Raw genomic sequence first — 10,234 nt, 5'->3', positions numbered from 1 at the left:
AGACAGGGCGCACAGGCCGCGCCTGCCGTCGCCTGATGCTGACAAGGACGAGTGGAGGCGCCGCGCCGCGGCGCGCGCGCGGCGCGCCGAGGTGCGCGCCAGCAGGTGACGCGGCGCGCGCGAGCGCAGGCGGTTGCCGCGGCGCCCCGCACCGATAGCTGTTTCCTCCGCGCCTACTCCACCTCGCCTCGCCCCGCATCGCATCCGCCTCACCTTGCACCACCTCCATCGCCCGCCATGGCCTCCTATCGCAGCACCGTGCCGCATCTGCACCTCACGCGCGACTCGCGCATCCTCTTCCAGAACCTCACCGGCCGCGCCGCGACGATGCATGCGCGCCTGAGCGTGCGCACGGGCCGCACCAACCTCGTCGCCGGCACGTCGGCCAAGCAGGCCGGCGGCACGCACGACGAGTTTGGCGTGCCGCTCTTTGCCAGCGTCCGCGAGGCAAAGCGGCATACACGCATCGACGCAACGGCCGTCTTTGTGCCGCCGGTCAGCGCGGCGGATGCCATCATCGAGGCCATCGCGGAGGAAATACCCCTCGTGGTGGCAGTGGCAGAAGGCATACCCACGCGCGACCAGATGCTCGTCATGTCGGCGCTGCAGTCGCAGTCGAAAAGCAGGCTGCTGGGCGCAAACTCGCCGGGATACACGAGTCCCTACGGCCCACGCCTGGGCATTGCGCCCGTGGCGGCGGCAAGTCGGGGATGTGTCGGTGAGTGAAGACAAGGCATCTTGTGGCTTGTCTTAGTTGCGGCGCAACGAGAGAGCGACGGAGCGCCGGGGCGACAGAGCGGCACAGAGACATGAGGGATGGAGGCTGATGCAGCGCTGCAGGCATTGCGGCCAGATCAGGCACGCTTTCGTATGAAGCCATGGGCGCCACACAAGCGCTCGGCCTGGGACAGAGCACAGTGCTCGGGCTAGGCGGCGACTTCTATCCCGGCACCCGCACAGACGGTGAGTCTGCCCTCTACCCTCTCCTCTCCAATTCTCACGCCTCGGCCTCTTCTCTCCACCTCGTGTGCGCGTCTTCAGAGGCTCTCGAGTTCCTCCTCTCCGACCCCGCCACCTCTGGCATCATCCTGATCGGCGAAGTCGGCGGGACGATGGAGGAGGACACGGCGGCGTATCTCCTCTCGCTCCCGCAGCCGCCGTTCAAACCCATCGTGGGCTTCATCGCTGGCCGCGGCGTACCCTCGGGCAGGTCGTACGGACACGCCGGAGCTGTGTGGAACGAGGGCGTGGGCAGTGCCGAGGCCAAGAGAGAGGCTTGGCGACGAGGTGAGTTGCCTTGCCTCTTTGCACTCTCGTGCTGCATCGAGCAAGGCTCGCTTGGCTGGGCTTGCCATACAGCAGCTGACTGCGTCTATGGCCTGCGTCATGCAGCGGGCATCAGAGTGGTGGACACCGTCGGCGAGACGGCGCAAGCGATCAAAGAGGAGATGGATGCGATGCATTGCTTGCCCGCCGAGCCGGACTGGGAGAAGCGGCAAGCTGCGACACATTCGGCCTAGAGCTCGGCTGTGTTTGCAGGGCCGCCTCTTAGCACGTGGCCCGCACGTCGCCCCCGGAATTGCCTTCCAGCCTGCGGCGGCGGAAATCAGATACCTTTCAGCACGGCAAGGGATGGACAAGGGGCCGACGGGCGACAATCGCTTCGGGGCCGCAGCCGCGTGTGGGGCGGCGAAGCCGCATCAAGCCGAGGTCTGCTCGACGGCCGGCCGGGAGCATTGGCGGGCGCAGCTCTATCCGCTGTCGCACGAAGCGGATGAAGCAGAGCTGCAGCGCCGCAGTCGGATGCGGGCCCGTGGCTGCAGCGTGCGCCTCTTGCGGCGCGGTGCGGAGACGCGCGCCTTTTGCGCTAGCCGCCGCGGGCCGGACGCGCCGTCTTGCAGCGCCGCGGCGAGCCTTCCGCCCTCTCTTTCACACCTCTTCTCCACATCCTGCTCTCCGTACCCTTTCCAGCACCAGAGTGCAGCCGTCTCACGCTGCTGCACGCCGTCACACGAGCAGCGCACCTGCCGCATCTCGCAGCTGCATCTCAGCGCCGCACGCCTGCACGCCGGGGCCCCGCTGCGCCCACAGGGAGCGGCATCCTCCACCGCGGACGAGTCCGCGCACCCCTTGCGCACGGCCCTGCCTTGCACTTGCACGCCTCGCAGCCATGCCGACCGCCACGACGCCGGCCATGCCGCTGCCAGCGCAGCTGCGTGCCTTCTTCCCGGCGCTCGGCGCCGCCTTTGCGCGCGCCACGGGCAGCGGCGCCGTGGTGTGTCCTGCCTCGCGCGTCGTGCTCCTGCCCGATGCTCCTGCGCCAGAGGCCGACGCCGGCGCATCGGCACGCACACCCATCGCATGGCGGGTGCGCTGCGTGCCGGCGCTGGGCGAGAAGCAGCGGGCGCGCCAGCAGCGAGCTGCCCAGCAGGACGCGGCTCAACAGCAGCAGAAGCCGGCAGAGGAGCAGAAGGACGTCTTTGCACCGCCGTATGACTCAGACCTCTTCGTGGCGGAGCTGCCGGAGCACACCGTGCTGGTGCGTATTCTTCAGATCAGACAGAGGCGGTCAGACGGTGCGAGAGCTGGCAGCGGCGACCCTGTCGTGTCGTGAACACGGGTGCAGTCTGCGAGCGGCGTGAAAGGCAGCCGGGGACGCAGTGTGGCTTGGCGTGGCTGACCGCGACTGCGATCTCGGGAGAGACCCGGAAAGTGGTGAGCCGGACTGACTTGTGCCTCGCACAGCTCAACAAGTACGCTCTCTTGCCATTGCACTTTCTGCTCGTCACGAAGGGTGTGTAAGCTGGCGTGAGTCCCAATTCCAAAGGCAGAGCTCAAGCCGGACTTCTTCGCAGAGTTCGCGTCGCAGAAGCTGCCGCCGCCACCAGCCACGCTGGCGCTGGCCTATGCTCTGCTGCAAGAGCACGCACGCTCGCCCGTCGGCGAGGGCCGTTCGGCCGACGCCGAGCTGATGGCATTCTACAACTGCGGCCCGCTGTCCGGCGCCAGCCAGCCGCACTGTCACGTGCAGTTCATCGAGTGCTCGCTCGAGGCAGGGGAGACGGAGGATGTAGTTGGGAAGCGCGGAGAAGGCAGAGTGCCCGTTGAGCGGCTGCTGCATACTTGCATTGAGCAGGAGGGACGCGATGGTGAGTCGCAGTGGCGATGTCTTGAGTCGACAGCGCTGACGCCACGGCTCCAAAGACTCCATCTTCGCGCTGCCACTGCCGTACCAGCACTTTGTCGCTCTCCTGTCGCCTCCTGAAGGCGAGGCTTCTAGCGCTCGCGAATCGTATCTCATGAGCAAGCTGCTCGGCCTGCTCGACGCGCTCTTCAAGGCCAAGCTGTCTGCCGTCGCTGGCGCCAGCGGCAGTGCAGCAGCGCCAGTCCGTTCAGGCCCGCCGTCCTTCAACCTGCTCATGACAGCGCGAGCGCTGCATCTGGTGCCGCGCACGCAAGAAGACTTTGAGCTGCCGCTCGCGAGCGGCGAGAAGACGGCGCTCTCCATCAACTCGATGGGTGAGCGGACCCGTCGAACGCAGATCTCCGCCGCACTGACATCGCTTCGACGCCAGCATACGCGGGCCACCTGCTCACGAAGTCAGAGGAGGAGCTGCAGGCACTGCAGGCGCTGTCGGGAGGCGTGCGCGCCGTGCTGCAGTCCGCAGGCGCCTCGGGTGTGCAGGACGTGACGATGGGTGTGCAGGACGAGCCAGCTGTAGCAGCTTCTGGGACGAAGGAATAGACAAATAGAGAGCTCGCTACGCACTCGTGATGCGTCAGGTCGCGCTTCGTCAGACAAGCATTTGATCCTTCGCAGCATCGTCTGTCATTGCCATGCCGCTGAGGCGAGCCGTGCGGAGGGTGGCTAGCCGCGCTTCCGCAGCACAGACGTGTGTGATCCACCTCCCTAGCCGGCACTGTTCAGGAAGAGCTCGGCGAGTGCAGCGCAGACCGCGCGCATCAGCCGCCAGGCGATCCCCCGCAGTGTGGGATCGCATCACCGCTCCCACGCCATGCCGAGATAGGTCCTCCCCACTCACTTCTCTCTGCCGCTCATGTGCGACCAGCGGCCGCGAGACGTTGCGCACGGAACGGGCAAGGTTAGGGTCGTGCTCGCATGTGCTGCTGCGCACATGACAAAGAGCGCACATGACAAAGAGGGCCAGTGGGCCACAAGTGCAGCAGTACATCGGCTCGCCGGAGCCCGCACGCAGGGTTCAGAGGACTCTATGCATTCAGTGCGGCATCACGCCACGGGGTACAGGGTGACACAGCTGCCGTCCATGCCAATGCTCCACCACGGGCCGCCAATGAGCACGACACACAGGGCGATGCCTGCGAGCCAGCTGGCCGAGGCATACCACACTGCGTGCCGTGGCCGACAGGCGCGCAGCTCGACGGCGAAGGTGGAGATGGTGCTGAGGCAGCCGCAGAAGCCCTGCTCGAGTCCGTACGCCGCAGCACAGCCGAGAGCGGTGAACGCCCCCCGCGTTCCGACGCCCGGCGCGCGCCCCACGCGCTGGAGGACGAAGGCGGCGCATACGATGGCCGTGGCGAGGAGATTGGCTGCGAGCGTGCCGAGTGGCAGCCGCAGACGATTGGAGCGTGGGTGCGCATTGAGCCGCGAGAGGTACCAGCGCAGGATCGTGCCAGGCGGGGCGAGCACCAGGGAGAAGGTGACGTGCCGCCAGGGCGCGTACAGGGCGCACAGCAGCGCAGCCCCGACCCACAGAGCGAGACCGAGGGCGAGACAGCTGAGGTCGAGCCACGGTGTCGTCGCTGAATGGCCAGCAGGCTTGGCGTGGCCTGCAGCAGGCGGACCCGGGCTCCCGTTTGGCGATTCTTGAGCTGATGCTTCGGCGGAGTCGGGCCTTCCCTGTCCGCACACGCGCAGCAGCCTAGCAACGCTGACAGCGCGCGAGAAGTGCTCGCCGGCGACGAGGCAGGCGTGTGCGACGGCCAGCGTGGCGAGCGTCTGCGTGAGCGCGTCGAGCACCTAGCGTCTAGAGCTCAGCACCGGCGTCCTCGTCGCGATTCGGACGTCCCCGCCGCTGCACAGCGCGGCGTCTGCACTCACATTCTGCAGGCCGCTGCGGCTGTAGTGCTTCTGGTCGCCAAAGGCGCGGAACACCTCCAGGATCCACACGCTGAAGGTCGTGATGCTCCCGCAAAGCCCCGTCGCGATGGCAGTGTAGAGCGGGGCGTATCTGGCGGGCGCAGCGCGGGGTCAGCACTGCCGGCGTGCTAGCAGTGCGACATCTCCAGCCCAAAGCTGCTCCTCGACGCCTGTCGCCTTCGACGAGTGCCAGCGCCGCCAGGATGGGAACGCACCTAGACTCGATCTCGGCGCGATTCCCCAGTGCCCAGCCCATGACGAAGCAGCCGACGCCCTGCGCCCAGATGACCGGCGCTATTGAGTGCCCGTCATACGAGTTAAGCGCGCTGAGGCCGAGCCGCGCGAGCGTGCCCCACAGGGCTGAGCAGGCGAGAAGACCGAGCACGGCTGCATGACGCGATGCGCTCGCAGCAAGCACAGGCATAGTCAAGGGCGTCTGCGAGCTCTGTTGGCCGTCTTGCCGCTCCCTTGACGCAAGTCGCGCGATCTCGAACCGACAGGGGTGAAGTGGGGCGGCAGCCCGCCGAGGCAGCTCGTTCAGACAGGCGTGTGCGAGCACATGGGGCGCGAAGCGCTGGGCGCTTGCTGTTGCTCTGGCCGATGAGTCGGGCAGCTCCTGGTTGAGCGAGTGAGGCCGACGATGGTGGTGGTGGGAAGGAAGCCGCAAGGCGCCGATGCAGGGTCATGCATGCAGGTCTTGTAGTGCGCGCCGCGGGTGCGGCTCGGGTTTAAGGCGCGCGGCACTCGCACCGCGGGAGACGGTCTCGGCCCGCGCCGCGCGCCGCGCCCCGCCTACCGCGGCGCGCCGCCCCCCACCGTGCGACGTGCCTCCCATTCACTCTCATATGGTACTGTTCTGCGAATTCGCATGCGTGATCGAACGGAATGGTCGTACAGCGCGAGCCTGATGGGTCCCCCCCCCCCCCTTCCCCGCTTTCCGTAGCTTGCCGGAACGGGCGCCGGTCCAACATGGCCGACATCAGGCGCTCGCTGTCCGCTCTCACGAACACACTGCGCCCCGGCGCGATGGCTGGCCCTTCGTCGCCTGCACCTGCGGCCACTCGAGCGTGTCCCGCTGCTGCTCGGTGAGGCGCACCATGTGGTACTGCCCAGCGAGCGGGACGGAGAGGGTCGTGCGGGATCTTGCGGCGGGCCTCGACATCGAAGACCAGGTGGGGGGCGGACGTCGCGGCTACTTGTTGTCGAGTGCGTCCGGAGGCAGCACAGTCATGGCAGCAGGCAGCGCCTTCTGGGTGCGTTCGAGAGAGCGTCGGCTTGAGTGCAATCGGCAGAGGAGGAGAGTTCCGTAGCGCTTCTCAGCGGCCTCGGCACGGGTGAGGAAGACGACTACGACGTGCCCTCTGCCGCGCCGTGGCTCCAGAGACGTCGTGCGCGTCAAGCCGGTGCAGCCGCGAAGGTGTAGGTAGTGCGACGCGCAGCAGCGCTGCAATGCTGGGCCCAGGAGTGTGGCGCATCGCGGGCGAGCGGTCGCACATGTTGCTTGGCCGCATCGACAGCCCAGTCGTCATGGCAAGCCGCCAGCGACGAAGACTGGCAGTCCACAGCAGTGGAGGCTGCTGCAGAGGGGCCAGACGGCAGACGGCGTCATGAGAGAGGTGAGTGGCGATCTGGCCATCAGGGCAAGGGCGGGGGGTAAGGCGACGTGCAGTGGTGTAAGACGGGCGTGTCTTGGCGGGAGGGTGGAGCAGCGGGGGGCTGCTCAGGGGTTCTGCGCCATGGGTTGCGTCGCTCGGCGGCGCGCGGCGTCATGCTACGCCGACCACACAGCGCAGCGTGGGACAGCGCGCGACGTCGACACCATGGAATGCGCCCTGCCAGACCAGCGGCGCCCGCGCCGTGCTGCTCGCTAGCCTTCCCGCACGATCCGCCTGGGGGCTGACTAGCTCCACTGCGTCGCTGCTGCCGTTGCCGGCCCCTCCGCCTAGCACGCTGCTGCTGCGATGCTGTCGCTCAGCATGCTACATCGGCGGCGGCGGCTGCACCTGACGTGTGCGTCGTGCGCAGCGCATACCTTCACGGCTGCGCCCAGTTCCGGGGCCGATGGCAGCTTGCGGCAGCTTGCGAGCCGCACTGAGTCTGACCGCTGCAAAGGTTGCTGGCCCTCGGGCTTGCCGAGCGATGCAATCAGAATGACAGGAGGACGCCAAGGGCCGGCGCGCGGGCGGGGGGCCGGAAAAGGCAGAGCGCGCTGGCCGCACAAAGCGCGATCACAGACTCGTCGGAAAGTCTGACCGGCACGGTCCCGACCGCGCCCGGCTCTGCAGCGCCGGCAGCGCTGCACGCATTTTGGCGGTATACCCCAGGGCAGCTGCGCGCTATCAGCTACACGGAGGCAGCCTGATCATGATCGCAGAGCCCCGCCAGGTGAGTGGAGCGGAGGCCTCCCCGCGCTGAATGCTGACTAAGCACGAATCGCGCAATATTGCGCGGTTCGTGCTTAGTCAGCATCACGGCCCGCTCGCCTTGCCGTGGGCGCGAAAGCGCAAGTGAGCGCACCGGATCTGCCAGACAGCCTGCGATCCTGCACTTGTCGACATCACGAACGCTGGCACATATGCCGGCTTTAATTCAGCGGCAGCGATGCGTCACGCCGAATGTCCAGGCGGCGCTGCGCGGCACTGGCGGATGAGAGAGGGTGACAGGATGGGTGTAGGTGGCAAGGCCGTTCGGCACGCGCAGCAAGTCCTGGCGCACTAGGGCAGCCTGCGGTGTGGGAGAGGCTGCGCCCGTGCCAAGCCATGGCAGCGCAAGAGCGGCCGATTGCGGCACCGGCGCCGGCAGCGGGACTGTGACTTGGGTGGCCTGGTCCTGACGACGAGGCTTGCCGGCGCCGCCACGCCTCAGCGCGGCGATGTTGATGCGGACGCCGTTGAACATGTTGAGGTCGTCAAGCTGGATCTCCTTGAGCGCCGCCTCAAGGAGCAGGAAGCGTGCGCGCGACTGCTGCCGCAGTAAGATCTGGAACTCGACACCTGCCGCGCCTATGGCGTCAAGATCGCCGCCATTCTCCAGCCATGCGGTCATGTACGAGTGGTGCAGCGACGTCCACCACACGCTTGTCAGGCCAGCATGCCATGCCACAGCCAGCAGCAGCGCCATTGACAGATGGCCTGCAGGTCGTGTGTCAGCCGGCACATGCACAGGGCCCAGGACAGCGACAGGCCTCACCAGACGCTACCACCATCCGAGCCATGTTGTGCGCCTCAGTGCCCGTCCGCTTCAGGTTCATCGTGCTGCCAGGCGCACGGAAGCGCTCCAGCACGTCGTCGCGGTTCCATCGGCCTGCGCTGTGCTCTCGATGATGGCGGTGTTCGCGCTCCACCTCGGCGGCAATGACCAGCCGCATCACAATCTCCTTGACGGAGCGCGCAAGGCCGCCGGTGGCACTCAGAGACTCCAGCTGCTGTGCGACTGCTGCGTCCTGCGTCTGTGGCGGGTGTGCACTCTCGCGCCGCGCCTGAGCGTCGAAGGCGTGATAGCAAGCCCGCATGCGCTCCTCCGCTGTTGCCGCACTGATTGCCACGTGTGTGCCATTCTCCGAGCGCCGTGCAGCCACAGCTGCACACAGCTGCTCTAGAGAGCCGAGCATGCGGGCAAGATTCTCGGCGCGTACCACCGCGCCATGCCCCTCCGGCTCCTCGTCGGCCGGCACACGCATGTGCTGGAGGATGCTGTGGTAGGACGGCGTCGACGTGCTGCCAGTGCGCATGCGGTAGCGCGACGAGAGACTTGGTTCGTGCGCAGAGGACATGGCGACCGACGGCTTTGCAGATGACGCGGCGGCGGGCTGCGTGGCCGCGGACGATGCAGCAGGCTGCGTGGCCGCGGACGATGCAGCAGGCTGCGCCATACCGGTGCGTGCAGCAGCGGCCCGGATGATCGGCTCCGCCTTGGCCTTGGGCGTCTTGGACGGCGAGGCACCGTCGGGTCCAGAAGAGCGCGCCGCACTGGATGCGGCCGTCCGCGCAGACGTCCGCTTTGCCACGTCGGTGGCAGTGCGCGGCGACGGCAATGCGCGAGTGCGCTGCCGTTTGCGCGCGTCTGGGACAGCCATCTCAGTGCTAGAATCTCCCGTCTCGCCGTCGCTGCGCCCGTCGGAGCTGTCTGCGCCGCGCGCGCGCTTTGTGCCGGCAGAGCGCCGCTCGTCGCTGCTGGGACCAGTGTCGCTGTCGTCGCCTTCGCTGTCGTCGTCGTGATCGTCGCCTGACGCTTCTGCGCTGGGCGAGCGCGTCGTGCGCTCGCCCTCGCTCGTCAGCGAGGCGCTGGAGACGTTGCCCGCCGGTGCGCACGTCGCTGCCTTGCTTCGACCTGCCGCTGCGTTCTTGCGTGTGGCCACTGCTGCTGAGGTGCGACCGGGCCGGGACACAGCTGCTCCTCGTGTGCTGTGCGTGGACCGGGCCGCCGGCGCGGGTGCAGAGGCCTTCTTTACTGCCGCCTGTCGGCCGGGTGCGCGGCCGCTGCCTGCTGGCGCCGTGATTGCTGCAGCGTGCTTGCGCGTTGCGTCGACTGCAAGCGCCTGAGACGACAGCTTGAGCGCGGCCGGCTCCAGGGCGTATGCATGCCTGTGAATGAACGTGTGGTCCGGCCGCCTGTCCTCGCCATCGCCGACCGTGGCGGCTCTCATGGCCTTGAGATGGTGGTCCTCGAGGTCAGCAAGACCGGTGAAGCGCTCAAACTGCGCAGGTTGGAGGTCGTGGTCGATGGTCACGAGAGCAAGCGCTCGTAGGCGGTAGAACACGCTCGTGCTGGCGTCGTAGAGCGTCGATGCGGCACTCATGTCGATGCAGCGGTCCCGCCGCAGCGTGCGCGCCTGCGGCGCGACCGCGATCCACGAGGCGACTGCGCACTCATACGCGAGCCTATAGTCAAGGGTGGTGCACAGAGTGAGGACGTAGTGACCCTCTGCAGGTGAGAGAGTGATTGGCAGCATGCCTAGAGGCGGCAGAAGGGCGCGCAGAGCACGCGAGTAAGGAGGCGCGGAGCGGTGGGAGTGAGAGGCGCGGAGCTCGGTGCGGCCGCCGGCCCTGGCTTTCCCGCGGGCCGCGCGATGCGCGCCGCGCGCGGCGCGGCGGCTCCAGTGCCTCAGGGGAGCGC

General features: G+C 67.6%; 5 protein-coding genes across 5 annotated transcripts; 3 read left to right on the top strand and 2 right to left on the bottom strand.

Annotated features, from left to right (window-relative positions):
- Positions 1–176: 176 nt before the first annotated feature.
- On the top strand, positions 177–1,626 carry FA09DRAFT_329212 (succinyl-CoA ligase subunit alpha). The gene is made up of 4 exons (XM_025742079.1): positions 177–718; positions 841–963; positions 1,042–1,287; positions 1,393–1,626. Exons 1-4 carry the CDS (start codon positions 238–240, stop codon positions 1,518–1,520), a joined length of 978 nt encoding a protein of 325 aa, XP_025598982.1. The 5' UTR covers positions 177–237; the 3' UTR covers positions 1,521–1,626.
- A 306-nt stretch (positions 1,627–1,932) lies between these two features.
- On the top strand, positions 1,933–3,762 carry FA09DRAFT_329211 (hypothetical protein). The gene is made up of 5 exons (XM_025742078.1): positions 1,933–2,539; positions 2,746–2,794; positions 2,856–3,149; positions 3,205–3,519; positions 3,576–3,762. Exons 1-5 carry the CDS (start codon positions 2,195–2,197, stop codon positions 3,743–3,745), a joined length of 1,173 nt encoding a protein of 390 aa, XP_025598981.1. The 5' UTR covers positions 1,933–2,194; the 3' UTR covers positions 3,746–3,762.
- A 459-nt stretch (positions 3,763–4,221) lies between these two features.
- FA09DRAFT_329210 (hypothetical protein) lies at positions 4,222–5,473 on the bottom strand. Its single transcript, XM_025742077.1, has 3 exons — positions 5,335–5,473; positions 5,081–5,210; positions 4,222–4,999 (listed from the first exon to the last, which is right to left on the bottom strand). The coding sequence occupies exons 1-3, from the start codon at positions 5,373–5,375 to the stop codon at positions 4,250–4,252; spliced, it is 921 nt and encodes a 306-aa protein (XP_025598980.1). The 5' UTR covers positions 5,376–5,473; the 3' UTR covers positions 4,222–4,249.
- Positions 5,474–5,947: 474 nt separating this feature from the next.
- Positions 5,948–6,321, top strand: FA09DRAFT_248680 (hypothetical protein). The gene has a single exon (XM_025739683.1). The coding sequence runs from the start codon at positions 6,005–6,007 to the stop codon at positions 6,206–6,208; it is 204 nt and encodes a 67-aa protein (XP_025598979.1). The 5' UTR covers positions 5,948–6,004; the 3' UTR covers positions 6,209–6,321.
- Positions 6,322–8,072: 1,751 nt separating this feature from the next.
- FA09DRAFT_248676 (hypothetical protein) lies at positions 8,073–10,226 on the bottom strand. Its single transcript, XM_025739681.1, has one exon. The coding sequence runs from the start codon at positions 10,068–10,070 to the stop codon at positions 8,265–8,267; it is 1,806 nt and encodes a 601-aa protein (XP_025598978.1). The 5' UTR covers positions 10,071–10,226; the 3' UTR covers positions 8,073–8,264.
- Between the last annotated feature and the right edge of the window lie 8 nt (positions 10,227–10,234).

Source organism: Tilletiopsis washingtonensis (assembly GCF_003144115.1).
Source record: "Tilletiopsis washingtonensis strain MCA 4186 unplaced genomic scaffold FA09scaffold_8, whole genome shotgun sequence".
NCBI lineage: Eukaryota > Fungi > Basidiomycota > Exobasidiomycetes > Entylomatales > Tilletiopsis > Tilletiopsis washingtonensis.
Note: the sequence above shows the minus strand (reverse complement) of the source record. Positions and strands in the feature narration are given on the sequence as shown.